The following is a 26882-nucleotide window of genomic DNA, read 5'->3' as shown; positions in this document are numbered from 1 at the left end:
GCCTCTGCAAAGCCCTGGAAATGCTTCATTATGGGGGTGGGGGTTGGGTTTGCCTGCCCTGAGGAAGGGAAGCAAGCAAGGTCACAGGGCTTGTGTCACCACCTCACCCAGCTGGTGACTTGCTTGCCTGAACTCCTGTCTGGATTTCCAACAGCAAGCAGCAGGAAGGTGGATTTGCAGCTCTGGTGTGGACTAAATGAGCTCTGGAGGTCCCTTCCAAGCCAAACCATGCTGTGATTCTAGGTAGAAGCATCCTGCAGCATGGGGAGGTGGGAAGGGAGCTCTGGAGCTCAGCCAGGCCAAGCCCCGCCTGCTCCAGCAGGGCACCCCCAGCAGCTTGCCCAGCAGCACCATGGCCAGGGGGGGTTGGAAGCTCTCCACACAAGGAGACTCCACAACCTCTCTGGGCAGCCTGCTCCAGGCCTCCACCACCCTCACAACAAACAACTTTCTCCTCCTCTCCTGCTGGCAGCTCCTGGCTGCCAGTTTGTGCCTCTTGGCCTGTCCCTGGGCAGCACTCAGCAGATGCCAGCCCCAGCCTCTTGCCCCCCACAGCCCCTTCAGCTCTTGCTGAGCATTGCTCAGCTCCCCTCTGGGGCTGCTCTTCTGCAGGCTCTCAGCCCCAGGCCTCTCAGCCTTTGCTCCTCACAGAGCTGCTGCAGGCCCCTCAGCCTCTCCGCAGCCTCCCCTGCACTCTCCCCAGCACTTCTCAGTCTCTCTGCAGCTGGGGAGCCCAGACCTGGACCCAGCCCTGCAGCTGTGGCCTGGCTAGGGCAGAGCAGAGGGGCAGCACAGCCTCCCTGCCCCTGCTGCTGCCCACACTCTGCTCCATGCCCCCCAAGGACACCTTTGACCTCCTTGTCACCCAGGGCACCTTGCTGGCTGCTGGGCACCTCCTTGCCCCCCAGCACCCCCAGCTCCTTCTCCTGGCAGCTGCTCCCCAGCAGCTCCCCCCTGGGCTGTGCTGCTGCAGGAGGTTGTCCCTGCCCAGGGGCAGGACCCTGCCCTTGCCCTGCTTGGCCTTCAGGAGGTTGCTCTCCCCCAGCTCTCAGCCTGCCCAGGGCTCCCTGGCTGCCAGCACAGCCTCAGGGCTGTCAGCACTGCTCCCAGTTGGGTCCCAGCAGCAGCAGCCTGGCTGAGGCTCCACTCTGTGCCTTCCTCCAGGGTGCTGATGAAGATGTTGGCCTGGAGTGGGGTCAGTCCTGACCCCTGGGGGACACCACCAGCTCCAGGCCTCCATCTAGACCCTGCCCAGCTGCTCCCAACCCTCTGAGCTGTGCCCTTCAGAGGAGGCCACATTAGGATCAGAGTAACCATGGAGGGTGCCCAGGGTTTGGATTCCCATTTAAGCTCTTCAGTGGCTGGCTTGGAGCTGAGGAATCACTCTAGAGAAGCTCTGAGGTTGGCCCCATCCCTGTTGTGGCCTGCAGGTCCCTTTCAAAGGCAGGGATTAGCTTCCCCCAGTTGAAATCTTTGGTCAGCAGAATGCAGCTTCAGCAGGGGAAGGTGCCACAGCCACAGCTGCTGCTCTTGGGCTTGCTGCTGCTTTTGGCTGTGCTAAAAAAGGAGCTGGGGGGAGAATTAACTCCTCAAAGGTACTGGCTGGGCCCAGGTCTGGGCTCCCCAGCTGCAGAGAGACTGAGAGCTGCTGGAGAGAGTCCAGGGGAGGCTGGGGAGAGGCTGAGGGGCCTGCAGCAGCTCTGTGAGGAGCAAAGGCTGAGAGGCCTGGGGCTGAGAGCCTGCAGAAGAGCAGCCCCAGAGGGGAGCTGAGCAATGCTCAGCAAGAGCTGAAGGGGCTGTGGGGGGCAAGAGGCTGGGGCTGGCATCTGCTGAGTGCTGCCCAGGGACAGGCCAAGGGGCACAAACTGGCACCCAGGAGGTGCCACCTGAAGAGGAGGAGAAAGTTGTTTGTTGTGAGGGTGCTGGAGGCCTGGAGCAGGCTGCCCAGAGAGGTTGTGGAGTCTCCTTGTGTGGAGAGCTTCCAACCCCCCCTGGCCATGGTGCTGCTGGGCAAGCTGCTGGGGGTGCCCTGCTGGAGCAGGGGGGTTGGGCTGGGTGAGCTCCAGAGCTCCCTTCCCACCACCACCATGCTGGGCTCTGTGGATTCTCTTCTTCTGACTTTATGCTGCCCTTTGGTGGCCTCAGGGTGCAAGCAGAGGTCCCTGCATTGCTCCAGCCTTGGCTGGAGTCAGGAATTGGCCTTTACATTGACAGTTTGTCCTCATCTGCATTGGAGGTGTCCAAGGTTCTTCATTCCCAGCTCTGCTTCACTTCCTGCTCCAGCTGCCCCCCACCAAACAGAGGAGTTCTTGGGTCTCCTGTTGCCAGATCTTTCCATGCCTGGCACTCAGCTGCTGCCTCTGCAGGGAGGTGTTCCCTCCTGAGAAGCTGGACCTGAAGCCTTCTCTTGTGCCACTCAGTCATCAGCTCACAGAATGGGTTGGGGTTGGAAGGGACCTTCAGGATCATCCAGTTCCAACCCCCCCCTGCCATGGGCAGGGACACCTCCCCCCAGCCCAAGTAGCTCAAGGTCTCAGCTGGGTCCAGCACCACTGCCAGCTCACCACTCAACCACAGAATCAGAGACTGGGCTGGGTTGGAAGAGGCCTCTGGGGTCCTGCAGTCCAACCTTCAGCCCAGCACCACCATGGCCCTCACATCATGGCCCCAGGGGCCATGGCCACAGGTTTCTGGAACACCTCCAGCCATGGGGACTCCACCACCTCCCTGGGCAGCCTCTGCCAATCCCTGACCACTCTGGCAGCCATGAAATTCTTCCTCCTCTCCAACCTAACCCTCCCCTGGCACCACTTCAGGCCATTTCCCCTCCTTCTATCAGCTGATGCCAGGGAGAAGAGCCCAGCCCCAGCTCCCTGCAGCCTCCTGCCGACAGGGAGCTGTAGAGGTCTCCTCTCAGCCTCCTTTTCTCCATCCTCAGCACCCTCAGCTGCTCCTCCCCAGCCCTGTTTTCCAGAGCCTTCCCCAGCTTTGTTCCTCAGATCCACAGCTTTGAAACCCCTCCAGTGAGGAGGGACCCTGCAGGAAGGCTGCAGAGGGACATCTCCTAAGGGTGTCTAGAGCCAGGCCCAGGGGGAATGGTTTGAAGCTGAGGCACAGCAGGGGCAGACTGGAGCTGAGGAAGAAGTTCTTCAGTGTGAGGGTGGTGAGAGTCTGGCACAGGCTGCCCAGGGAGGCTGTGGCGGCCTCCTGCCTGGGGGTGTTGAAGGCCAGGCTGGATGAGGCCTTGAGCAGCTGAGCCTAGCTGAGAGGTGTCCCTGGGCCTGGTGTGGAGCTTGGAGGAGATGAGCTCTGAGGTCCCTCCCAAGCTGAGCCATGCCCTGAGTCTTTGACTTCAGCACTGCTGAGGCAGCACAACCTAAACCTCTGCTGGTGCAGCCTGAGGCCATTGCCTCTTCTCCTGTCTTAGCTACTTGGGAGAAGAGTCCAACCCCCAGGGCTGGGGACTCCACCACCACCTCCCTGGGCAGCCTCTTCCCATCCCTGACCACTCCTGCCCAGAGGATGAAGCTTCTGGAGATCTCCAGCCTGCTGGCAGTGGAACTTTGGAGGCAGGAGACAGCCTGGCCCCTGCTTCACCCTTTGCAGAGCCCTTGCTGCTCTGGCACGCCTGGCAGGGCAAGGTGGACCTCTGCTGTCTCTCACCATGGTGGTGGTTGTGGCCCTGGAAGATGAAGGCAGGCTGGGGGTGGGTGGAGAGCAGCCCTGTGGAGAAGGACTTGGGGGTGCTGGGGGGTGAGAAGCTGGAGAGGAGCCTGCAGCAAGCACTGCCAGCCCAGAGCCAGCCCTGTGCTGGGCTGATCCCCTGCAGCAGGGGCAGGGAGGGGATTCTGCCCCTCTGCTGAGACCCTCCCTGCAGTGCTCCTCTTAACCCAGCCCTGCCCCAGCACCACCACCCCATGGCCCTCAGCACCACAGCTTCCCAACCCCTCCAGCCATGGGCACTCCCCCACTGCCCTGGGCAGCCTGCCACAGGCCTGGGCACCCCTCAAGGGGCACCAATTGCTCCTCAGGGCCAAGCTCAACCTCCCCTGCCACAACCTGAGGTCATTTCTTATCCTGTCCTTTGTTCCTTGGGAGAAGACCTTGACCCCACCTGCCTCCAAGCTCCTTTCAGGGAGTTGTAGAGAGCCAGGAGGCCTCCCTCTCCTTTTCCCAACTCCCCCAGGGCCCTCAGCCCCTCCTATTCCTCCTCCTCCAGGCCCTTCCTGTTCCTCTTGCCCTCCTCCTCCTCCAGGCCCTTCCCCTCCTCCTCCTCCTTCTCTTCCTCCTCCAGGCCCTTCCCCTCCTCCTCCTCCTTCTCTTCCTCCTCCAGGCCCTTCCCCTCCTCCTCCTCCTTCTCTTCCTCCTCCAGGCCCTTCCTCTCCTCCTCCTTCTCTTCTTCCTCCAGGCCCTTCCCCTCCTCCTCCTTCTCCTTCTCCTCCTCCAGGCCCTTCCCCTCCTTCTCCTCCTCCTCCTCCAGACCCTTCCCCTCCTTCTCCTCCTCCTCCAGGCCCTGGCCCTCCTTGGGCTGAGGGACCCTTATCTCCTCAGCCAGCCCAGCATTCAGAGGCAGCTTCCTTCCCCCAGGGGGTGAGTTTCCCTTCTGTGAGGATCCTGCCTCCAGTGCCTGCTGTTAACATTCTGTGCTGCTTGCCTCCTCCAGAAGAGCTGTGAAGTGTGAAGAGCCAGATAAAATGGTCCTCTCTTACTCATCCTGCATCCTGGGCTCCAATCAAGCCTCATTCTGTCAGTGCCAAAATTAAAGCCTCTCCCAGGGACTCTCAGCCCCCAGAGCAGATTTGGCAGCAGCTGAGTCAGCAGGGCAGTGGTGGGCAGAGGACACACAGCTGCACCTCCTGCTGGGAGCCAGAAAGGAGATGGGGGCTGGCATCTGGGCAGCTTTGGGAGAGCCCTTGGCCTTGGGTCATGCCCACAGGGCTGGGTCCACCCCAAAAGACTGAGGGGAGTTGTGTTCCCTAAGGGGCTGGGTGCAGCCTGCTGCTGCTGCTGCAGGAGGAGCCAACTGCTGAGGGCATTTGGTGGGGTGCTGACAGCCCTCAGGCTGTGCTGGCAGCCAGGGAGCCCTGGGCAGGCTGAGAGCTGGGGGAGAGCAACCTCCTGAAGGCCAAGCAGGGCAAGGGCAGGGTCCTGCCCTGGGCAGGGACAACCTCCTGCAGCAGCACAGCCCAGGGGGGAGCTGCTGGGGAGCAGCTGCCAGCAGAAGGAGCTGGGGGTGCTGGGGGGCAAGGAGGTGCCCAGCAGCCAGCAAGGTGCCCTGGGGGACAAGGAGGTCACCAAGGTCTCCTGCAGGGCATCAAGAAGAGTGTGGGCAGCAGCAGGGCAAGGGAGGCTGTGCTGCCTCTCTGCTCTGCCCCAGCCAGGCCACAGCTGCAGAGCTGGGTCCAGGGCTGGGCTCCCCAGCTGCAGAGAGACTGAGAAGTGCTGGAGAGAGCCCAGGGGAGGCTGGGGAGAGGCTGAGGAGCCTGCAGCAGCTCTGTGAGGAGCAAAGGCTGAGAGCCCTGGGGCTGAGAGCCTGCAGAAGAGCAGCCCCAGAGGGGAGCTGAGCAATGCTCAGCAAGAGCTGAAGGGGCTGTGGGGGGCAAGAGGCTGGGGCTGGCATCTGCTGAGTGCTGCCCAGGGACAGGCCAAGGGGCACAAACTGGCACCCAGGAGCTGCCAGCTGAAGGAGGAGAAAGTTGTTTGTTGTGAGGGTGGTGGAGGCCTGGAGCAGGCTGCCCAGAGAGGTTGTGGAGTCTCCTTGTGTGGAGAGCTTCCAACCCCCCCTGGCCATGGTGCCCCTGGGTGGGCTGCTCCAGGGTCTGTGAGCTCTGCAGTGTCTGTTGTGCTGCAACAGCTGAAGGCATCCTGCAGGAAGGCTGCAGAGGGACTTTTGCTAAGGGTGTCTAGAGCCAGGCCAAGGGGGAATGGTTTGAAGCTGAGGCACAGCAGGCTCAGACTGGAGCTGAGAAAGAAGTTCTTCAGTGTGAGGGTGGTGAGAGTCTGGAACAGGCTGCCCAGGGAGGCTGTGGCTGCCTCCTGCCTGGGGGTGTTGAAGGCCAGGTTGGATGAGGCCTTGAGCAGCTGAGCCTAGCTGAGAGGTGTCCCTGGGCATGGTGTGGAGCCTGGAGGAGATGAGCTCTGAGATCCCTCCCAACCTGAGCCATTCTGTGCTGATTCCATTTCTCTCAGCCCTATTCAAAGGCCTCTTCCTGACCACACTTTCTCTTGCAGCCCTGGAAGGAAGAGAGACTTCTCCCCAGTGCCTTGGAGCCAGTACTTTGAATCCATGGAGGACGTGGTGGTGGAGAATGAAACTGGCAAGGATATATCCTTTGGCCTAGCTTGAAGCTCTCCCTGGGGGGGGTTTGGGGGCTTCTGGTGGGACTCTCTTCAGCTTCTTCATGCCTTCCCTCCCTCCCCCTCCCATCTTCTGCTTGATTTTTCTCTTGTGAGGATCAGCCTCAGCCACCAGAGTCACCCCTGGGAGCTGGGAGTTCAGGTGGCTGAGGAGTTCCTGGCACTGCTGCTTAAGGAATTGGTGACTGAAAGTAATCATGAAGTGACTGTGGATTAAAAGTGACAGTAAATGATCATTGACACTAGGTGTTGGCTGACTTAAAGGTTCCAACAGTTCACCACCATTGTGCCTCCAGGGCCTGAGGGAAGCTACAGGAGAGCTGGGGAGGGACTTCTGATAAGAGCTGGGAGTGACAGGACCAGGGGCAATGGATTGAAGCTGGGAGAGGGCAGTCTGAGACTGGAAATGAGGAGGAGATTCTTGCCAGTGAGGCTGGGCAGACACTGGAGCAGGCTGCCCAGGGAGGCTGTGGCTGCCTCCTCCCTGGAGGTGCTCAAGGCCAGGCTGGATGAGGCCTTGAGCAAGCTGGGCTGGTGGGAGGTGTCCCTGCCCATGGCAGGGGGTTGGAGCTGGATGAGCTTTGAGGTCCCTGCCACCCCAACCCATTCTATGAGCTATTGAGCTCCAAGCCCCTGCCATGGGCCCCTAACCCACCCCATGAGTCTGTGGCTCTCTGCTCTGCAGGGGAGTGCTCACCAGCTGCTCCAGGTCACACCACAGCAGGATCAACACTGGTGATTGATGAAGACTCTGAGGGGCTGGAGCAGGGCCAGGGAAGGGCAGCACAGCTGGGGAAGGGTCTGGAGGAGAGGGCTGGGGAGGAGCAGCTGAGGGAGCTGGGGGTGTTGAGCCTGGAGAGAAGGAGGCTGAAGGGAAACCTTCTGGCTCTCTGCAGCTGCCTGAGAGCAGCTTGGAGCCAGGAGGGTTTGGTCTCTTCTCCCAAGGCACAAGGGACAGGACAAGAGGAAGTGACCTCAAGCTACCCCAAGGGGAGGCTCATGTTCAGCCTACTCTCAACCAGCACCCCCAGGTCCCTCTCTGCCTGGCTGCTCTCAGCCACTCTGAGCCCAGCCTGTAGCCCTGCATGGGGTTGCTGTGGCCAATGTGCAGCACCTGGCACTTGGATGTGTTCAATGTGATGCCCTTGGACTCTGCCCATCTGCCCAGCCTGGCAAGGTCCCTCTGCAGAGCCCTCCTACCCTCTACCAGCTCAACTCCTGCCCCCAGCTTGGTGTCATCTGCAACCTGACTGCTGATGGACTCAGTGCCCTCAGCCAGATCATCAATAAAGATATTGAACAGGCTGGGGCCCAGCACTGAGCCCTGGGGCACACCACTAGTGCCTGGCTGCCAGCTGGCTGTGGCACCATTCACCACCACTCTCTGGGCTCAGCCTCCAGCCAGTTCCTCCCCCAGCACAGAGTGCTGCTGTCCAAGCCAGGGGCTGACAGCTTGGCCAGGAGTTTGCTGTGGGGGACGGTGGCAAAGGCCTTGCTGAAGTCCAGGCAGACTACAGCCACAGCCTGCCCCACAGCCCCCAGGCAGTCACCTGAGCAGAGCAGGAGATCAGGTTGGTCAGGCAGGAGCTGCCCTTCCTGAATCCATGCTGGCTGGTCATCCAGGGCAGCCAGCAGGGACAGCCCCAGCCAGAGCAGGTTGCTCACAGCCCCAAACAGCCTGCCCTGGCTGCTGCCAGCCATGGGGCAGCTCCCAGCTCTCTGGGCACCCTGGGAGAGGCTCTCACCACCTTCAGTGTCAAACGTTTCTCCCTTCTTTCTGCCCTGAATCTCCCTCTTGGAGCTCCAAACCATCCCCCTCTGTCCCCAGCTTTTTTCTCAGCCCCTTCCAGCCCTGCCAGGCCAGCAGCAGCTCTCCCTGCAGCCTTCTCTTCTCCAGGCTGAACAACCCCAACTCTCCCAGCCTGGCCTCCCAGCAGAGCCCTTCCAGCCCTCCCAGCATGGCTGTGGCCTCCTCTGGCCCTGCTCCAGCAGCTCCCTGCCTGTGCTGAGGCCTCCAGAGCTGCCCCAGCACTCAGAAGTCTCCCCAGGGCTGCTCTCCTAAGCCTTCTCTCCCAGGCTGGATGGACCCCAGGGGCTGTCCCAGCCCAGCTGCAGGACCTTACCCTTGGCTCTGTTGACCCTCACAGGGTTCCTGTGGTCCCATTTCACCTCTGTGCCTTTCTCATCATGGCCAATCTCACCATGACTTTGGTTGGAAGAGACCTTCAAGGTCATCTTGGCCAACCTTCAACCCTTCCTGAGGTGCCAGAGCTTCTGTGGCAGCCGATTTGATTTCTCAGTGTCTGTCAGGAGATTTTTCTCCACCACCCCTAAGCTTCCTCTGCTGTGCAAGCTCCCAGGAGCCATTTCAGTGCCTTGGAACTCTTCTGTGCTGCCTCCCTGGGCATTTGTTTTTTCCCCCCCTTGGCAAGGAGAGGGGAAAACTCCACAGATCCAGGCTCAGATGAGTTTGCTGAGCCTGGTTTGGTTAGCTGTGCACAGAGAGAAAAGGCTGTGGGCAGGTGGTGTGTGTGCAGTGTGGGGAGGAGAAGGCCTGGGCAGCCAGAAAAGCCTAACCTGGTGCTGCTGAAATCAAGGGAGGGGGTGAGCTCTGCCCAGGTTTTGCCTGCTTGGAAGCCCTCTTGAGGAGGAGGAGGAGGAGGAGGAATGAAGCCACTCAAGGGTAGGAGCCAAGCCCTGGGGGTGCCAGGGGGCTGCCAGAGGTCAAAAGAAGTGCCTGCAAGGTCCTTAACTGGTCATACACTTTTAGAATTTACAGGAGTGGGCTGGAGGGACCTGTGCTGCTGCTCTTGCATGGAGGAGGCCACTCTGCTCTCTCCTGGGCTGTCTTCACTGTGAGTAAGCTTCTGCTCCAAGGAACAGGCAGCTGTGGGGATGCAGAGGCCCCCGGGGGTGCAGTGGTGAAGGCACCATCCCAGCTCACCCAGGGCAGCCCCCTGCAGCCAGCAGGGACAGCCCCAGCCCCAGCAGGCTGCTCACAGCCCCAGACAGCCTGCCCTGGGCTGCTGCCAGCCAGGGGGCAGCTCTCTGGGCACCCTGGGACAGGCTCTCAGCACCCTCAGGGGCAAACATTTCTTCCATCTCTCCAGTCTGAGCCTTCTTTGAGTTCCAAACCATCTCCCCTTGGCCTGTCCCAACAGGCCCTGCTCAAAACTCTGTGCCCAGCCTTCTTCATGGCCCCTTGAAGCCCTCAAGGCCAGCAGAAGGTCTCCCTGGAGCCTTCTCCTCTCCAATCTGAACAGTCCCATGTCTCCCAGTCTGGCCTCAAAGCAGAGCCCTTCCAGCCCTCCCAGCATGGCTGTGGCCTCTTCTGACTCTGCTCCAGCAGGGCACCCCCAGCAGCTTGCCCAGCAGCACCATGCCCAGGGGGGGTTGGAAGCTCTCCACACAAGGAGACTCCACAACCTCTCTGGGCAGCCTGCTCCAGGCCTCCACCACCCTCACAACAAACAACTCTCTTCTCATCTCCTGCTGGCACCTCCTGGGTGCCAGTTTGTGCCCCTTGGCCTGTCCCTGGGCAGCACTCAGCAGATGCCAGCCCCAGCCTCTTGCCCCCCACAGCCCCTTCAGCTCTTGCTGAGCATTGCTCAGCTCCCCTCTGGGGCTGCTCTTCTGCAGGCTCTCAGCCCCAGGGCTCTCAGCCTTTGCTCCTCACAGAGCTGCTGCAGGCCCCTCAGCCTCTCCCCAGCCTCCCCTGGACTCTCCCCAGCACTTCTCAGTCTCTCTACAGCTGGGGAGCCCAGCCCTGGCCTCAGCCCTGCAGCTGTGGCCTGGCTGGGGCAGAGCTGAGGGGCAGCAGAACCTCCCTTGCCCTGCTGCTGCCCACACTCTTCTTGATGCCCTGCAGGACACCTTGGTGACCTCCTTGTCCCCCAGGGCACCTTGGTGGCTGCTGGGCACCTCCTTGCCCCCCAGCACCCCCAGCTCCTTCTCCTGGCAGCTGCTCCCCAGCAGCTCCCCCCTGGGCTGTGCTGCTGCAGGAGGTTGTCCCTGCCCAGGGGCAGGACCCTGCCCTTGCCCTGCTTGGCCTTCAGGAGGTTGCTCTCCCCCAGCTCTCAGCCTGCCCAGGGCTGTCAGCCACTGCTCCCAGTTGGGTCCCAGCAGCAGCCTGGCTGAGGGCAGGTGACAGCAGACACACTGCCCTGCAGAGAGGGAGCTGAGTGTCCCCAGAGGTGGTGTCAGCAGTGGGGGAAGGGCTGGAGCTCGCTTCAGGAGGCACAGTTTGTGTGGCAGGTGGCCCCTGCTGAGCTCCAGCTCAGCTCTGCTGACCGCGCTGGGGAGGCTCTGTCTCCCCATCTGAGCTCTGCAGGTGCCTCTGGGCTTGCTGGCTGGCACCCATCCTGCTGTGGGTGAGCTGTGGGTGCTCTGAGGGTGACTTTGGCTTTGTCCCTCCCTGCAGTCTGCCATCATCAACAGGATCCAGTGCAGGATTGTGGCCCTGGACCTGCGAGGCCACGGTGAGTACCCTGAGGACCTTCACGGCCGTGGCAGTGTTGTGGCAGAGCCCTGCTGGGTCAAGCTGCTGGGGTGACTCCCTCCCCAGGGGACCAGCAAAGCATCCTGAAGCCCATCCCACAGCAGGGATGCAAAAGGGGCTTCTGGAGCTCCTCAACCACCTGCCCTCAGGTGCCAGCAGCTGGCACTGCCTTTGCCTGGTGTGGCAGGCAGCAGGGGACCTGCTCCTCCCCACCTCCTCTCACCAGCACGAAGTTCCATCAGGTTTTCATTGCCTGGAGCTGCTCCTTGCCATTAGGGAGGCTCCTTCTGGAGCTTGGAGATGGTTTGTGACCACCAAGGAGCAGAAGCACCACCAGCCCCTCTTAATGCTGGGCTGCTTGATTCCTGCTCTTAATAACTGTGCCAGGAAGCTTTGTGGGGTCCCTGCTCCAAGCAAGCCCTGAGGGAAGTGAAGGTTTCCAGCTGGAGGCAAAGTTGACTCTGCTTCTGCTCTTCCAGGAGAAACAAAAGTGAGGAACCCTGAAGATCTCTCTGCAGAGACCATGGCCAGGTAAGGACATTTCTGCTGCCCCTCCAGCATTTCACCTCTCCCAACCCTTTCTTTGCTCTTCCTTGGGTGGGCAATGAGACATGAAGAAGAAATTCTTCCCCCCACCACCCCCCTTGGAAGTGGTTGAGACACTGGAAGGTGTTGCCCAGAGAGGTTCTGGAGCCTTCAAGCTTGGAAATGTCCAAAGCCAGGTTGGATGAGGCCTTGAGCAACCTGCTCTAGTAGGAGGAGGTTGGAACTGGATGATCTTTGAGGTCACTCCCAACCCAAACCAGGCTTTGATCCTGGGGATGAAGCTCTTCTGGCTGAGCTGGAGTCCAAACTGGAGTTGTCCCACAGGTGCTCTCAGGTGTTCAGCTCCTGTGAAGGCTTCAGTGGCCTCCTGGCAGTGACCTCTTCAAACCTGCCACACATGTGGAGACTTCCTGATAGATGGGAAAGGGTTTTGTTAAGCCAGATGCAGCAGTTTAGCTTCAGCTCACCACTTGGGCTCTTCCTTGGCTCCTCATCCAAGTGTTCAGAGAATCCCAGTGTGGTGTGGGGAGGGAAGGGAGCTCTGGAGCTCAGCCAGGCCAAGCCCAGCCTGCTCCAGCAGGGCACCCCCAGCAGCTTGCCCAGCAGCACCATGGCCAGGGGGGGTTGGAAGCTCTCCACACAAGGAGACTCCACAACCTCTCTGGGCAGCCTGCTCCAGGCCTCCACCACCCTCACAACAAACAACTTTCTCCTCCTCTTCAGCTGGCAGCTCCTGGCTGCCAGTTTGTGCCCCTTGGCCTGTCCCTGGGCAGCACTCAGCAGATGCCAGCCCCAGCCTCTTGCCCCCCACAGCCCCTTCAGCTCTTGCTGAGCATTGCTCAGCTTCCCTCTGGGGCTGCTCTTCTGCAGGCTCTCAGCCCCAGGGCTCTCAGCCTTTGCTCCTCACAGAGCTGCTGCAGGCCCCTCAGCCTCTCCCCAGCCTCCCCTGGACTCTCTCCAGCACTTCTCAGTCTCTCTGCAACTGGGGAGCCCAGCCCTGGACCCAGCCCTGCAGCTGTGGCCTCCCCAGGGCAGAGCAGAGGGGCAGCACAACCTCCCTGCCCCTGCTTCTGCCCACACTCCTCTCCATGCCCCCCAGGACACCTCCTTGCCCCCCAGGGCACCTTGCTGGCTGCTGGGCACCTCCTTGCCCCCCAGCACCCCCAGCTCCTTCTCCTGGCAGCTGCTCCCCAGCAGCTCCCCCCTGGGCTGTGCTGCTGCAGGAGGTTGTCCCTGCCCAGGGGCAGGACCCTGCCCTTGCCCTGCTTGGCCTTCAGGAGGTTGCTCTGCCCCAGCTCTCAGCCTGCCCAGGGCTCCCTGGCTGAGGCTGCACTCTGTGCCTTCCTCCAGGCTGCTGCTGAAGATGTTGGCCAGGGCTGGGGTCAGGGCAGGCAGTGGTGAGGAGGCCATGCTGGGCTCCCACCCCAGCTGGGAGTCTCTGACTCTTCCCCATTCCTGCAGAGAGCCCAGCTCAGCTGGCAGGGGACTTCTTCCTCCTCCACCCATGCCCTGATGCTCTTCTCTCCTCCCCAGACTTGCAGACCACACTTTCCCTGATGCCCTGCAGGGAACCATTTGCCCTCCTGGCCATGGGGACACATTGCTGCCTCTCCTTGTGGGCAGCTTGTGGGCCACAAAGATTCAGGAGCTGATGCCTGACACTGGCAGCATCCCCAGGTGTGGCTCCCAGGCCAAGAAGGGAGGGAGCTGCTTTTGCAGAGCATCAGGAGCTGCTCTGGGATGCCAAGCCTCCTCTTGCCAAAGCTGGCAGTGGAGCAAGTTCCCACAGCTAAGCACAGCAGGGTGAGGCCCACAGGGAGCACAAAGAGACTCTCTGCTGTGGCTCCCCCTCAGCCACAGAGGGGTTTGGCAACCTGGGCAGGAGCCAATCCCTTGGGATTGTTGGGAGCAGGCCATGTGTGAAATCCTTTCTGACTGCCATTGTGGACCTTACTGCTGCTGCCTCTGCCCTGTCAGCTCCTGGTGTGGCACTGCCCTCAGAAGATGCCCTCTGAGAGGCTTCAGATGCTTTAGCTCTGCAGCAGCACTGCCATGGGGGTGGGGTGGAAACAGTTACAGACTGGCTCAGCTTGGGAGGGACCTCAGAGCTCATCTCCTCCAAGCTCCACACCATGCCCAGGGACACCTCTCAGCTAGACTCAGCTGCTCAAGGCCTCATCCAGCCTGGCCTTCAACACCCCCAGGCAGGAGGCAGCCACAGCCTCCCTGGGCAGCCTGTGCCAGACTCTCACCACCCTCCTGCTGAAGAACTTCCTCAGCTCCAGTCTGACCCTGCTGTGCCTCAGCTTCAAACCATTCCCCCTTGGCCTGGCTCTAGACACCCTTAGCAAAAGTCCCTCTGCAGCCTTCCTGCAGGATCCCTTCAGCTCTTGCAAGGCAGCTCTGAGGTCCCCCTGGAGCCTTCTCTTCTCCAGGCTGAACACCCCCAGCTCCCTCAGCCTGGCCTCACAGCAGAGCTGCTGCAGCCCTTGGATCATCCTTGTGGCCTCCTCTGGGCTCCCTCCAGCACCTCCAGATCCTTCCTGGAACAGAGGCTCCAGAACTGGACACAGAGCTCCAGCTGTGGTCTCAGCAGAGTGGAGCAGAGGGGCAGAATCCCCTCCCTGGCCCTGCTGGCCACACTTCTCTTGCTGCAGCCCAGGCTGTGCTTGGCTCTCTGGGCTGCAAGTGCTCCCTGCTGGCTCCTGCTGAGCTTCTCCTCCCCCAGCACCCCCAAGGCCTTTTCTCCAGGGCTGCTCTCCAGCCAGTCCCTGCCCAGCCCCTAGCAGTGCCTGGCATTGCCCTGACCCAGCTGCAGGACCTTGCCCTTGGTCTGGTTGAACCTCATGAGGTTGTCCTGAGCTCAGCTCTGCAGCCTGCCCAGGTGCCTCTGGATGGATCCCTTCCCTCCAGCCTGTCAGAGTCCCTCTGGATGGATCCCTTCCCCCCAGCCTCTCCAGGTCCCTCTGGATGGATCCCTTCCCCCCAGCCTCTCCAGGTCCCTCTGGATGGATCCCTTCCCCCCAGCCTCTCCAGGTCCCTCTGGATGGATCCCTTCCCTCCAGCCTCTCCAGGTCCCTCTGGATGGATCCCTTCCCTCCAGCCTGTCAGGGTCCCTCTGGATGGATCCCTTCCCTCCAGCCTGTCAGCTGCACCACACAGCTTGGTCTCCTCAGCAGCCTTGCTGGGGGTGCCTCCATGCCCCTGTCCATGTCCCCAGCAGGGATGCTAAGCCAGCCTGGGCCCAGCCCTGCTCCCTGAGGGCCTGCCCCTGGCCCCCTCGAGAGCCCCCCGTCGGGGGCTCCGCACCCACCGCCTGCTCCATCCGGGGCCCCCTGCCCGCCTCCAGCTCGCCAGGCCCAGCCCTGATGGGATGGGAGCACACTGGGATGGGTTGGGAACTGGCTGGAGGGCCCAGCCCAGAGAGTGGTGGTGAATGGTGCCACATCCAGCTGGCAGCCAGTCACCAGTGGTGTGCCCCAGGGATCAGTACTGGGCCCCATGCTCTTTAACATCTTTATTGATGATCTGGACGAGGGCATCGAGTCCATCATCAGTAAATTTGCTGATGACACCAAGGTGGGGGCAGGAGTTGATCTGCTGGAGGGTAGAGAGGCTCTGCAGAGGGACCTTGACAGGCTGGGCAGATGGGCAGAGGCCAAGGGCATGAGACTGAACACATCCAAGTGCCGGGTTCTGCACATTGGCCACAGCAACCCCATGCAGAGCTACAGGCTGGGGTCAGAGTGGCTGAGAGCAGCCAGGCAGAAAGGGACCTGGGGGTGCTGGTTGAGAGTAGGCTGAACATGAGCCTGCAGTGTGCCCAGGCAGCCAAGAGGGCCAGTGGCATTCTGGCCTGCATCAGGAACAGTGTGGCCAGCAGGAGCAGGGAGGTCATTCTGCCCCTGTACACTGCACTGGTTAGGCCGCACCTTGAGTCCTGTGCCCAGTTCTGGGCCCCTCAGTTTAGGAAGGAGGTTGACTTGCTGGAACGAGTCCAGAGAAGGGCAACAAAGTTGGTGAGGGGCTTGGAGCACAGCCCTGTGAGGAGAGGCTGAGGGAGCTGGGGTTGCTTAGCCTGGAGAAGAGGAGGCTCAGGGGAGACCTTACTGCTCTCTCCAACTCCCTGAAGGGAGGCTGTAGCCAGCTGGGGGTTGGTCTCTTCTCCCAGGCAGCCAGCACCAGAACAAGAGGACACAGTCTCAGGCTGCACCAGGGGATGTTCAGGCTAGATGTTAGGAAGAAGTTCTACACAGAGAGAGTGATTGCCCTTTGGAATGGGCTGCCTGGGGAGGTGGTGGAGTCACCATCACTGGAGGTGTTCAGGAGGAGACTTGCTGGGGTGCTTGGTGCCGTGGGTTAGTTGCTTGGGCGGTGTTGGATTGGTTGATGGGTTGGACGCGATGATCTTGAAGGTCTCTTCCAACCTGGTTTATTCTATGTGTTCTATGATCTGGGTTCCTCTGTTGGCAGAGACATTGGCAACGTGGTGGAAGCTCTGTATGGGGACCTGCCCCCTCCCATCATGCTGATTGGGCACAGCATGGGGGGAGCCATCGCGGTGCACACGGCGGTGGCCAACCTGGTGCCCAGCCTGCTGGGGCTCTGCATGATTGACGTCGTGGAAGGTGAGTCTGGTGGCTCCTCTGCTGAGCTGCTGCTGCCTTCCAAAGCTGACAGTTTGGCCTCTTCCCCCCCCCCCCCACTCAGGGACCAAAATAAGCCCTTTTTGCCCCTGGTTCTCAGCGTCCTCCCTAGCAAAAGAAAGCCCCAAAGCCGTTGGAGGATGTCCCCTCCTGGGGACACTGCCAGCTGGTTCCTCTCCTGGCTGTGTTCCTCAGAACTGGGCTCCCAAAAGACCTTTTCAGATCATCCAGTCCAAGCCTGAGCCCAGCACTGCCTCAGGGCACCACCAACCCATGGCCCTCAGCACTGCAGCTGCCAAACCCCCCCCAAGGATGGAGACTCCACCACTGCCCTGGGCCAGTTGTGTGAGGGGCACCAAGGGCAAGGGCTGGGACCTGCCCCTGGGGCACTGCAAGCCCAGGAAGGCTCCAGGCTGGGGACAGAGAAAGTGCCTGGGGGGAAAGGCCCTGGGGAGGTTGGTGGCAGAGGCTGGAGAGGAGCCAGGGGGTGCCCAGGTGGGCAAGGAGGGCAGCAGCAGCCTGGGCTGGAGCAGCAATGGTGTGGGCAGCAGGAGCAGGGCAGGGATTGTGCCCCAGGGCTGGGCACTGGGGAGCCCACAGCTGCAAGCCTGGGGGCAGGGTTGGGCTCTCCCTGCCAGAAGGACCTTGAGGGCTGGGGCAGGGCCAGAGCAGGGCAAGGAAGCTGGGGAGGGGTCTGGAGAAGGAGGAGAAGGCTGTGGAGAAGTTGTGAGGAGCAGCTGAGGGAGCTGGGGGGGGTTGAGGCTGCAGCAGAGGAGGCTGAGGGGAGACCTTGTGGTTCTCTGCAGCTCCCTGAGAGCAGCTTGCAGCCAGCTGGGGCTTGGTCTCTTCACTGAGGGGACAAGGGATAGGATGAGAGGAAATGGCCTCAGGTTGCCCCAGGGAATGTTTAGGTTGGACATGAGAAGAAACTTCTCTGGAAGGGTTCTCAGCCCCAGGCCCAGGCAGCCCAAGGAGGTGGTGGAATCCCCATCCCTGGAGGTGTCCTACTTGTTCCAGTTGTCTCTTGGGGGAGCAGGTAGGGAGCTCAGGAATCCAAACCTCAGCTTCCTTTCACAGCATTTGTGGTAAGGAAGCTCAGGTTTGGATTCCTGAGCAGCTGCAGAGAGCCAGAAGGTCTCCCCTCAGCCTCCTTCTCTCCAGGCTCAACACCCCCAGCTCCCTCAGCTGCTCCTCCCCAGCCCTCTCCTCCAGACCCTTCCCCAGCTGTGCTGCCCCTCCCTGGCCCTGCTCCAGCCCCTCAGAGTCTTCATCAATCACCAGTGTTGATCCTGCTGTGGTGTGACCTGGAGCAGCTGGTGAGCACTCCCCTGCAGAGCAGAGAGCCACAGACTCATGGAAGCTTCATGCTGAGGAGTTGCAGCATCAGAGTCACAGAGTGGCTTTAGGTTGGGAGGGACCTCAGAGCTCATCTCCATGGTGCCCAGGGACACCTCTCAGCTAGACTCTGCTGCTCAGAACCTTCAACACCCCCAGGCAGGAGGCAGCCACAGCCTCCCTGGGCAGCCTGTGCCAGACTCTCACCACCCTCACACTGAAGAACTTCTTCCTCAGCTCCAGTCTGCCCCTGCTCTGCCTCAGCTTCAAACCATTCCCCCTGGGCCTGGCTCTAGACACCTTTAGCAAAAGTCCCTCTGCAGCCTTCCTGCAGGATGCCTTCAGCTCTTGCAAGGCAGCTCTGAGGTCCCCCTGGAGCCTTCTGCTCTCCAGGCTGCACACCCCCAGCTCCCTCAGCCTGGCCTCAGCTGGACTCTGCTGCTCGGAGCCTTCAACTCGGTGGCACTGCAGCCCCACAGAGCTCCACCTCTGTCTGACAAGGGGTCCCCTGGGAGCCCCTTGGCCCTGCTGAGGGCTTGGGCAGCTGCTCTCAAGTTCCTCTCCTTTGGTTTTTAGGCACAGCCATGGATGCCCTCAACAGCATGCAGAACTTCCTGAGGAGTCGTCCCAAGACCTTCAAGTCCCTGGAGAACGCCATTGAGTGGAGGTAAGGAGGGGCTGAGGGCTCCCCAAAGCCCTGCCCCTTCTAGCTTCACCCCCACACACACAAAGGAAGCAAAGCTGAGGTCATTTGGCCTCTTCTCTCACTTCTCCCAACTGTTGTCCCCACTGGAGCCTTGACTGATTTGACAAGGGGGGGAAAAGGTCTCAGCGAATTCATTTCACCAAGCTTTGGGGGGAGATCCTCTGAGAGCTTCAGCTGAGGGCACCACCAACCCCCTGGCCCTCAGCACCACAGCTTCCCAACCCCTCCAGCCAGGGGGACTCCACCACTGCCCTGGGCAGCCAGCCACAGGCCTGGGCAAGCCTCAAGGGGGCACAAATTGCTCCTCAGGGAGAACCTCAACCTGCCCTTGGGGTAGCTTGAGGTCACTTCCTCTTGTCCTGTCCCTTGTGCCTTGGGAGAAGAGACCAAACCCTCCTGGCTCCAAGCTGCTCTCAGGCAGCTGCAGAGAGCCAGAAGGTTTCCCTTCAGCCTCCTTCTCTCCAGGCTCAACACCCCCAGCTCCCTCAGCTGCTCCTCCCCAGCCCTCTCCTCCAGACCCTTCCCCAGCTGTGCTGCCCTTCCCTGGCCCTGCTCCAGCCCCTCAGAGTCTTCATCAATCACCAGTGTTGATCCTGCTGTGGTGTGACCTGGAGCAGCTGGTGAGCACTCCCCTGCAGAGCAGAGAGCCACAGACTCATGGAGTGGGTTAGGGGCCCATGGCAGGGGCTTGGAGCTCAATGGCTCATAGAATGGGTTGGGGTGGAAGGGACCTCAAAGCTCATCCAGCTCCAACCCCCTGCCATGGGCAGGGACACCTCCCACCAGCCCAGCTTGCTCAAGGCCTCATCCAGCCTGGCCTTGAGCACCTCCAGGGAGGAGACATCCACAGCCTCCCTGGGCAGCCTGCTCCAGTGTCTGCCCACCCTCACTGGCAAGAATTTCCTCCTCATCTCCAGTCTCAATCTCCCCTCTCCCAGCTTCAATCCATTGCCCCTGCTCCTGTCACTCCCAGCTCTTATCAAAGTCCCTCCCCAGCTCTCCTGCAGCTCTCTTCAGGTATTGGAAGGTTGCTCTGAGGTCTCCCTGCAGCCTTCTCTTCTCATAGAATCAAATCACAGAACTGTCAGGGTTGGAAGGGGCCTCAAGGCTCAGCCAGTTCCAAGCCCCTGCCATGGGCAGGGACACCTCACACCAGAGCAGGCTGCTCACAGCCACCTCCAGCCAGGGCTGGACAGCCTGTCCCCACAGGGGAGGTTCTCCAGCCCTCTCATCATCTTGGTGGCCTCCTCTGGACCAGCAGTTCCATGTCCTTGTGCTGGGGGCAGCAGAAGTGGAGGCAGTGCTGCAGGTGGGGGCTGAGCAGAGCAGAGGGGCAGAATCCCCTCCCTGTGCTGCTGCTCTCCCTGCTCTGGATGCAGCTCAGCACACAGCTGCCTGCTGGGCTGCCAGAGACCACTGCTGGCTCCTGGGGAGTTTGTCACCACCTGACACCCCCAAGGCCTTCTCCTCCAGGCTGCTCTCTCAGCCCCTCCTCACCCAGCCTGGATTTGTGTTTGGCATTGCCCTGACCCAGGGGCAGGACCTTAGCACTTGGCCTTGTTGAACTTCCAAGAGGTTGGCTTGGGCCCAGCTCTGCAGCCTGCCTCAGTCTCTCTGGATGGATCCCTTCCCTCCAGCCTGTCACACAGACCACACAGCTTGGTGTCCCCACCCCCACCACCCAGCTTGGTGTCCCCCACAGCTTTTTGCTCCCCCCCCCACCACTCACCTTGGTGTTATCCCCCTCCAAGTCTTGCTGAGGGAGCCTCAACCCCACAGCCCCAAGATGTTCAGCAGCTCTGGTCCCAGTAGCAAGCCCTGAGGGACACCACTGCCCCTGCTCTCCATTAGGGGCCCTGAGCCCTTGCCCACAGCCCCCTCAGTGCCACCCCCCAGCCAGCTGTCCACCCCTCCAGTCCCTTCTGTTCCCTTCTGGGGTGCAGGGTGTGATGGGGACAGGGGCAACCCCAAATCCAGAGGGACAGTGCCACAGAGCTGGGGGGGGGGGTGGGCTTCAAATGAGCCCCTCCAGCCCAGCCACCTCCTGAGACCAAGAGGATTGGGGAAGCCAAAAAGACCTTTTTTGCCCCCTCCTGTTTCTGGCCCTGCAAGTTCTGAAGCCCTTCACTACAGAGCTCTTCCTTTTTTTTCCTCCTGGTCCTTCTGCTTTGGTTTGATTTGGGTTTTTTTCCCCTTCTCCTAGTGTCAAAAGTGGACAAATAAGAAACCTGGAGTCTGCCAGAGTGTCCATGGTTGGCCAAGTCAAACAGTAAGTGGCTGATCTGGGGGGGCTGGTTTTCTTACCCTGAAGCTCTCCAGGTCATCTTCTCTGCCTTGCCATGGCTGTGCCAGAGCTGAACTGCACCTGCAAGGGTCAGTACAAATCCCTCAGCATCTGATCACAGCAGCATGACCCTGAGCTGGCCCTGGGAGGAGACCTGGGCAAGAATCTCCCAGCAGGAGCATTTGGGCTTTGAGAAGCTGAGCTCCTGCTGCTTGCCTCTGCCTTGGTGTGGCTCAGGTTCTGCTCAGCTCAGCCTGAGGGCTGTGAGGCTTCACAGCCCCCCAGCATGGTGGTGATGGGAAGGGAGCTCTGGAGCTCAGCCAGGCCAAGCCCAGCCTGCTCCAGCAGGGCACCCCCAGCAGCTTGCCCAGCAGCACCATGGCCAGGGGGGGTTGGAAGCTCTCCACACAAGGAGACTCCACAACCTCTCTGGGCAGCCTGCTCCAGGCCTCCACCACCCTCACAACAAACAACTTTCTCCTCATCCTCACATAGAACCTCCTGGCTGCCAGTTTGTGCCCCTTGGCCTGTCCCTGGGCAGCACTCAGCAGATGCCAGCCCCAGCCTCTTGCCCCCCACAGCCCCTTCAGCTCTTGCTGAGCATTGCTCAGCTCCCCTCTGGGGCTGCTCTTCTGCAGGCTCTCAGCCCCAGGGCTCTCAGCCTTTGCTCCTCACAGAGCTGCTGCAGGCTCCTCAGCCTCTCCCCAGCCTCCCCTGCACTCTCCCCAGCACTTCTCAGTCTCTCTGCAGCTGGGGAGCCCAGCCCTGGACCCAGCCCTGCAGCTGTGGCCTGGCTGGGGCAGAGCAGAGGGGCAGCAGAACCTCCCTTGCCCTGCTGCTCCCCACACTCTTCTTGATGCCCTCCAGGAGGTCTTCTTGGCCCCCAGGGCACCTTGCTGGCTCCTGGGCAATTTGTTGTCCCTCACTTTGTTCTCCCCAGAGCTGCTGCCCTGCAGGCCCCACATCCTTTTGTCACTTCCTTTTAGACATGGATTTGTTCTCTGTTGCATTTCAGGAGGGATCTGAGGTGGGTTTGGGGGAGCAGGGGGATCCTGCCAGTGCCACTCAAAGCCTTCTTTGGAGCCTTTCCAAGCTGCTGCTCCATTTTTGGTCTGGTTTGTTTCCCCACAGATGTGAAGGGTCTGCAAGCCCTGAATGCCCTAAAGCCATAGTGGAAGGGATTATTGAGGAAGAGGAGGAGGAAGAGGAGGAGGAAGGGGGAGGCTGTGTCAACAAAAGGAAGAAAGAAGATGACACAGAGGTAGTTTCCTGCCCCAGCTCTGATGTGGGGAGGGATTGGAGAGCAAGGAGGAAGTGTCCCCTGGGATGATGGGATCAAAGAGTGGCTTTGGTTGGAAGGGGACCTTGGGAGCTGCTCCAGGCCAACCTCTCTGTGGTCAGCAGGACATCTGCAGCCAGGGCAGGCTGCTCAGAGCCCCAAACAGCCTGACCTGGGATGGTTCCAGGGGTGGGACATCTCCCACCTCTGTGGGCAGCCTGGCACAGGCTCTCAGCACAAAAACCTTTGTCCCTATATCCCCTCTGAATCTCCCTCTGGGAGTTCCAAACCATCTCCCCTTGGCCTGGCCCCACAGGCCCTGCTCAACACTCTGTCCCCAGCTTTCTCCTCAGCCCCTTCCAGCCCTGCCAGCCCAGCAGCAGCTCTCCCTGCAGCCTTCTCTTCTCTAGGCTGAGCTCCCCCAACTCTCCCAGCAGAGCCCTTCCAGCCCTCCCAGCATGGCTGTGGCCTCCTCTGGCCCTGCTCCAGCAGCTCCCTGCCTGTGCTGAGGCCTCCAGAGCTGCCCCAGCACTCAGAGGGTCTCCCCAGAGCTGCTTTCCTTCCCCACCCCCAGCCTGGATGGACCCCAGGGCTTCCCCCAGCCCAGCTCCAGGACCTGGCCCTTGGCTTTGTTCCACCTCCTGAGCTTCCCCTGCTCCCACCCCAGCTTGTCCAGGTCCCTCTGGATGGATCCTGCCCCTCAGGGGGTTCAACTCCCAGAAGTGTGAAAGCCAGCAGAGGGAAGCCAGCTGGCTTCCAGGTGCACTCTCAGCTGTCCCTCAGACCTCATTTGTTCCTGCAGCTGTTTCCCTGCTCCCTGACACAGAGCTCCCTCCTCTCTCCCTGCAGACCAAGAAGGAGCATTTGTACACCTGGAGGATTGAGCTGGCCAAGACAGAGAAGTACTGGGATGGGTGGTTCAGAGGCTTGTCCAACCTCTTCCTCAGCTGCCCCACTCCAAAGCTTTTGCTTTTAGCAGGTATGGTTCCCCTCCTGTCCCCTCTGGGGCTTCAGGGTCCCCTCACTGCACTCCTGTCCCCTCCTAGGGGTTCAGAGTCCCCTCACTGCACTCCTGTCCCCTCCTAGGGGCTTCAGGGTACCCTCACTGCACTCCTGTCCTCTCCTAGGGGTTCAGGGTCCCCTCACTGCACTCCTGTCCCCTCTAGGGGTTCAGGGTCCCCTCACTGCACTCCTGTCCTCTCCTAGGGGTTCAGGGTCCCCTCACTGCACTCCTGTCCCCTCTAGGGGCTCAGGGTCCCCTCACTGCACTCCTGTTCCCTCTGGGGGTTCAGGGTCTCCTCACTGCACTCCTGTCCCCTCTGGGGCTTCAGGGTCCCCTCACTGCACTCCTGTCCCCTCTAGGGGTTCAGGGTCCCCTCACTGCACTCCTGTCCCCTCTAGGGGTTCAGGGTCCCCTCACTGCACTCCTGTCCCCTCTAGGGGTTCAGGGTCCCCTCACTGCACTCCTGTCCCCTCTGGGGGTTCAGGGTCCCCTCACTGCACTCCTGTCCCCTCCTAGGGGCTTCAGGGTCCCCTCACTGCACTCCTGTCCCCTCCTAGGGGCTTCAGGGTCCCCTCACTGCACTCCTGTCCTCTCCTAGGGGCTCAGGGTCCCCTCACTGCACTCCTGTCCTCTCCTAGGGGTTCAGGGTCCCCTCACTGCACTCCTGTCCCCTCTAGGGGCTCAGGGTCCCCTCACTGCACTCCTGTCCTCTCCTAGGGGCTCAGGGTCCCCTCACTGCACTCCTGTCCCCTCTAGGGGTTCAGGGTCCCCTCACTGCACTCCTGTCCTCTCCTAGGGGTTCAGGGTCCCCTCACTGCACTCCTGTCCCCTCTAGGGGCTCAGGGTCCCCTCACTGCACTCCTGTCCTCTCCTAGGGGTTCAGGCTCCCCTCACTGCACTCCTGTCCCCTCTAGGGGCTCAGGGTCCCCTCACTGCACTCCTGTCCCCTCTGGGGGTTCAGGGTCCCCTCACTGCACTCCTGTCCTCTCCTAGGGGCTCAGGGTCCCCTCACTGCACTCCTGTCCTCTCCTAGGGGTTCAGGGTCCCCTCACTGCACTCCTGTCCTCTCCTAAGGGGCTCAGGGTCCCCTCACTGCACTCCTGTCCCCTCTAGGGGCTCAGGGTCCCCTCACTGCACTCCTGTCCCCTGCAAGCCAACCTCTGGCTCCTGTCTTGCTCAGAGGGGAGCAGGCCTGTCCCTTCCACCTCGTACCCTGTGTGATGCTGTGGACTATCATAACCCCAGCCCATTTCACACAGCCCCAGCATGGGGGAGGTGGTTAAGGCACTCCTGGAGCTCAGCCTGGCCAAGCCCAGCCTGCTCCAGCAGGGCACCCCCAGCAGCTTGCCCAGCAGCAGCCTGGCCAGGGGGGGTTGGAAGCTCTCCACACCAGGAGCCTCCCCAGCCTCTCTGGGCAGCCTGGCTGAGGAGGTTCTTCCTTCCCCAGCAGCAGGAGCCTTGCTGAGTTTGCTCTCCCCTCTCCCAGCCTGCTCCAAGGCTCCACCACCCTCACAGCAGGGAAGTTCTTCCTGGTGGCCTCTCCAAGGTTCCAGCTTGTGCCTGTCCCCTGGGCACCACTGGGCAGAGCCTGGCCCCCATCCTCTTGCCCCCCCAGGCAGCTGCAGGCCCCAGCTAGGTGTGCAGCCAAGACCAATCCCACGTGGAAGCTGCAGGCCCAGGCTGGATTCCTGCATCCCTGGCTGGGATTCTGCCCTGCCTCTTTGCTTCCCTGAGCTGCAGCAGTGCAGAACCCCTGTGGGTGCTTCTTTTGGAGCCCTGCAGGCCAGATAGCTGCTGCCAGAGGCTGAGTGAAGCCCTCCTGGGGCAGTGGTGGCCTCTCTGGCTTGCCTCCAGTGCACCTCTTTCACTGTAGGTGTGGACAGGCTGGATAAAGACCTGACAATTGGACAGATGCAAGGTAGGTGGTGCCTGCTGGGATGCTCCTTGGGGGTGGGAGCTGTGGGGGCAGCAGCAGGAGAGGGCTGGGCCTGGGCCTGCCCTCAGGGGCACCCTGGGCCAAAGCAAAGCTGCAGGAAAGAGGCATCAAGCCCACAGTGTTCTCTAGGGGGCTGTGGGGGTGGGACAGGGGGGGAGGCTGAGGAGGGGGAGGCTGGGGCAGGAGGGGGAGGCTGGGGGAGGAGGGGGAGGCTGGGGGAGGAGGGGGTGGCTGAGTTGAGGCAGGAGGGGAGGAGGGGGAGGCTGAGTTGAGGGGAGGAGGGGGAGGCTGAGTTGAGGCAGGAGGGGAGGAGGGGGAGGCTGAGTTGAGGGGAGGAGGGGGAGGCTGAGTTGAGGCAGGAGGGGAGGAGGGGGAGGCTGAGTTGAGGCAGGAGGGGAGGAGGGGGAGGCTGAGACAGAAGGGGAGGAGAGAGAGGCTGAGACAGGAGGGGAGGAGAGAGAGGCTGGGGGAGGAGGGGGAGGCTGAGGCAGGAGGGGAGGACAGGGAGGCTGAGGCAGGAGGGGAGGAGAGAGAGGCTGGGGGAGGAGGGGGAGGCTGAGGCAGGAGGGGAGGACAGGGAGGCTGAGGCAGGAGGGGAGGAGAGAGAGGCTGGGGGAGGAGGGGGAGGCTGAGGCAGGAGGGGGAGGCAGGAGGGGAGGAGGGGGAGGCAGGAGGGGAGGAGGGGAGGCTGAGGAAGGGGAGGAGGAGGGGGAGGCAGGAAGGGTGCCTGCCATGTGCTGGGAAGCTGTTCAGAAGTTCACCTTCATGGAAGCTGCTGTGGTGAGCCTCCTTGGGCCTGCTTCTTGCCTTCTCTGTGCAACACCCTCAGGAGAGTGTCCAGTTGGACTCCTGAGCCTTCCCTGGTCCCTCTTCAGCCCTTGAGTGCAGTGAGACCGAGGGAGGCCTGTTCCTGAGGGCTGGGAGATGCTCTGAAGGGGAGGCCATCGAGTCAGAGTCCTCTGGAAGGCCTTAACTGCTGGCTCCTGTGTGCCCAGGAGCTGCTTGCCTCCCCCACTGCCCTCAGAGGGCACAGAGCACCTCCCAGGCAGCCCCAGTGATGCCTTCTTGTTCCCCAGGCAAGTTCCAGATGCAGGTCCTGCCACAGTGTGGCCATGCAGTGCATGAGGATGCTCCAGACAAGGTGAGCCCTGCTGGGGGGTTCAGGCCAGGGCAGTCACACAGGGGATGCTGCAGGGGCACTTCTGGGCTGCTCACAACACACCTGGGCTCTTCCAAGGGGCTGGGAAGCCTGGGCTGAGGTGTGCCACGACTCAGGGCTTGGATGAGCCCCTTCAGAGCAGGGATTGGTCCTCCCTGCCTCTCCTCACCCAGCTCTCCACTCCCCCTCGTCCTAAGCTGCAGCTTTTGGGGTGGATTCTGAGTCATAAACTTTCTCCTCCTTCAGCTGGCAGCTCCTGGCTGCCACTTTGTGCCCCTTGGCCTGTCCCTGGGCAGCACTCAGCAGATGCCAGCCCCAGCCTCTTGCCCCCCACAGCCCCTTCAGCTCTTGCTGAGCATTGCTCAGCTCCCCTCTGGGGCTGCTCTTCTGCAGGCTCTCAGCCCCAGGGCTCTCAGCCTTTGCTCCTCACAGAGCTGCTGCAGGCCCCTCAGCCTCTCCCCAGCCTCCCCTGCACTCTCTCCAGCACTTCTCAGTCTCTCTGCAGCTGGGGAGCCCTGACCTGGACCCAGCTCTGCAGCTGTGGCCTGGTTAGGGCAGAGCAGAGGGGCAGCACAGCCTCCCTGCCCCTGCTGCTGCCCACACTCTGCTCCATGTCCCCCTGGACAACTTTGGCCTCCCCCCAGAGCACCTTGCTGGCTGCTGGGCACCTCCTTGCCCCCCAGCACCCCCAGCTCCTTCTCCTGGCAGCTGCTCCCCAGCAGCTCCCCCCTGGGCTGTGCTGCTGCAGGAGGTTGTCCCTGCCCAGGGGCAGGACCCTGCCCTTGCCCTGCTTGGCCTTCAGGAGGTTGCTCTGCCCCAGCTCTCAGCCTGCTCCAGGCCCCCACTACCCTCACCCCAAACAGCTTTCTCCTCCTCCTCCTCCGGTGGCACCTCCTGGCTGCCACTTTGTGCCCCTTGCCCCTGGGCAGCACTGAGAAGCAGCAGTCCCCCAACCCTAGCAGGCTTTGAGCCCTGCCTGAGCTTCTCCTCCTCTTTGTGTCCCTCTGAATTCTGCCTTCTTTTGTGCCTGTCCCTGCCCCTCAGGTTGCTGAAGCTGTTGCCACCTTCCTGATCCGTCACAGGTTTACAGAACCCCTCGGTGGATTCCAGTGGTAAGCCTCAGGGGGTGCTCA

The 26882-nt window shown here is 61.5% G+C and overlaps 1 protein-coding gene across 1 annotated transcript in view; it reads left to right on the top strand.

The window, feature by feature from the left end:
• PPME1 (protein phosphatase methylesterase 1) overlaps window positions 1–26882 on the top strand; it is a 30404-nt gene that overhangs the window by 1729 nt on the left and 1793 nt on the right. The window contains exons 2-13 of the mRNA XM_054164905.1: window positions 6232–6326; window positions 9121–9212; window positions 10778–10835; window positions 11335–11386; window positions 15875–16029; window positions 17959–18049; window positions 20292–20357; window positions 21504–21633; window positions 22501–22630; window positions 24528–24572; window positions 25667–25731; window positions 26794–26861. Coding sequence (XP_054020880.1) covers window positions 6232–6326; window positions 9121–9212; window positions 10778–10835; window positions 11335–11386; window positions 15875–16029; window positions 17959–18049; window positions 20292–20357; window positions 21504–21633; window positions 22501–22630; window positions 24528–24572; window positions 25667–25731; window positions 26794–26861 — 1047 coding nt within the window. The remainder of the gene's footprint in view (window positions 1–6231; window positions 6327–9120; window positions 9213–10777; window positions 10836–11334; window positions 11387–15874; window positions 16030–17958; window positions 18050–20291; window positions 20358–21503; window positions 21634–22500; window positions 22631–24527; window positions 24573–25666; window positions 25732–26793; window positions 26862–26882) is intronic.

This window comes from Dryobates pubescens, chromosome 10 (assembly GCF_014839835.1).
Source record: "Dryobates pubescens isolate bDryPub1 chromosome 10, bDryPub1.pri, whole genome shotgun sequence".
NCBI lineage: Eukaryota > Metazoa > Chordata > Aves > Piciformes > Picidae > Dryobates > Dryobates pubescens.
Note: the sequence above shows the minus strand (reverse complement) of the source record. Positions and strands in the feature narration are given on the sequence as shown.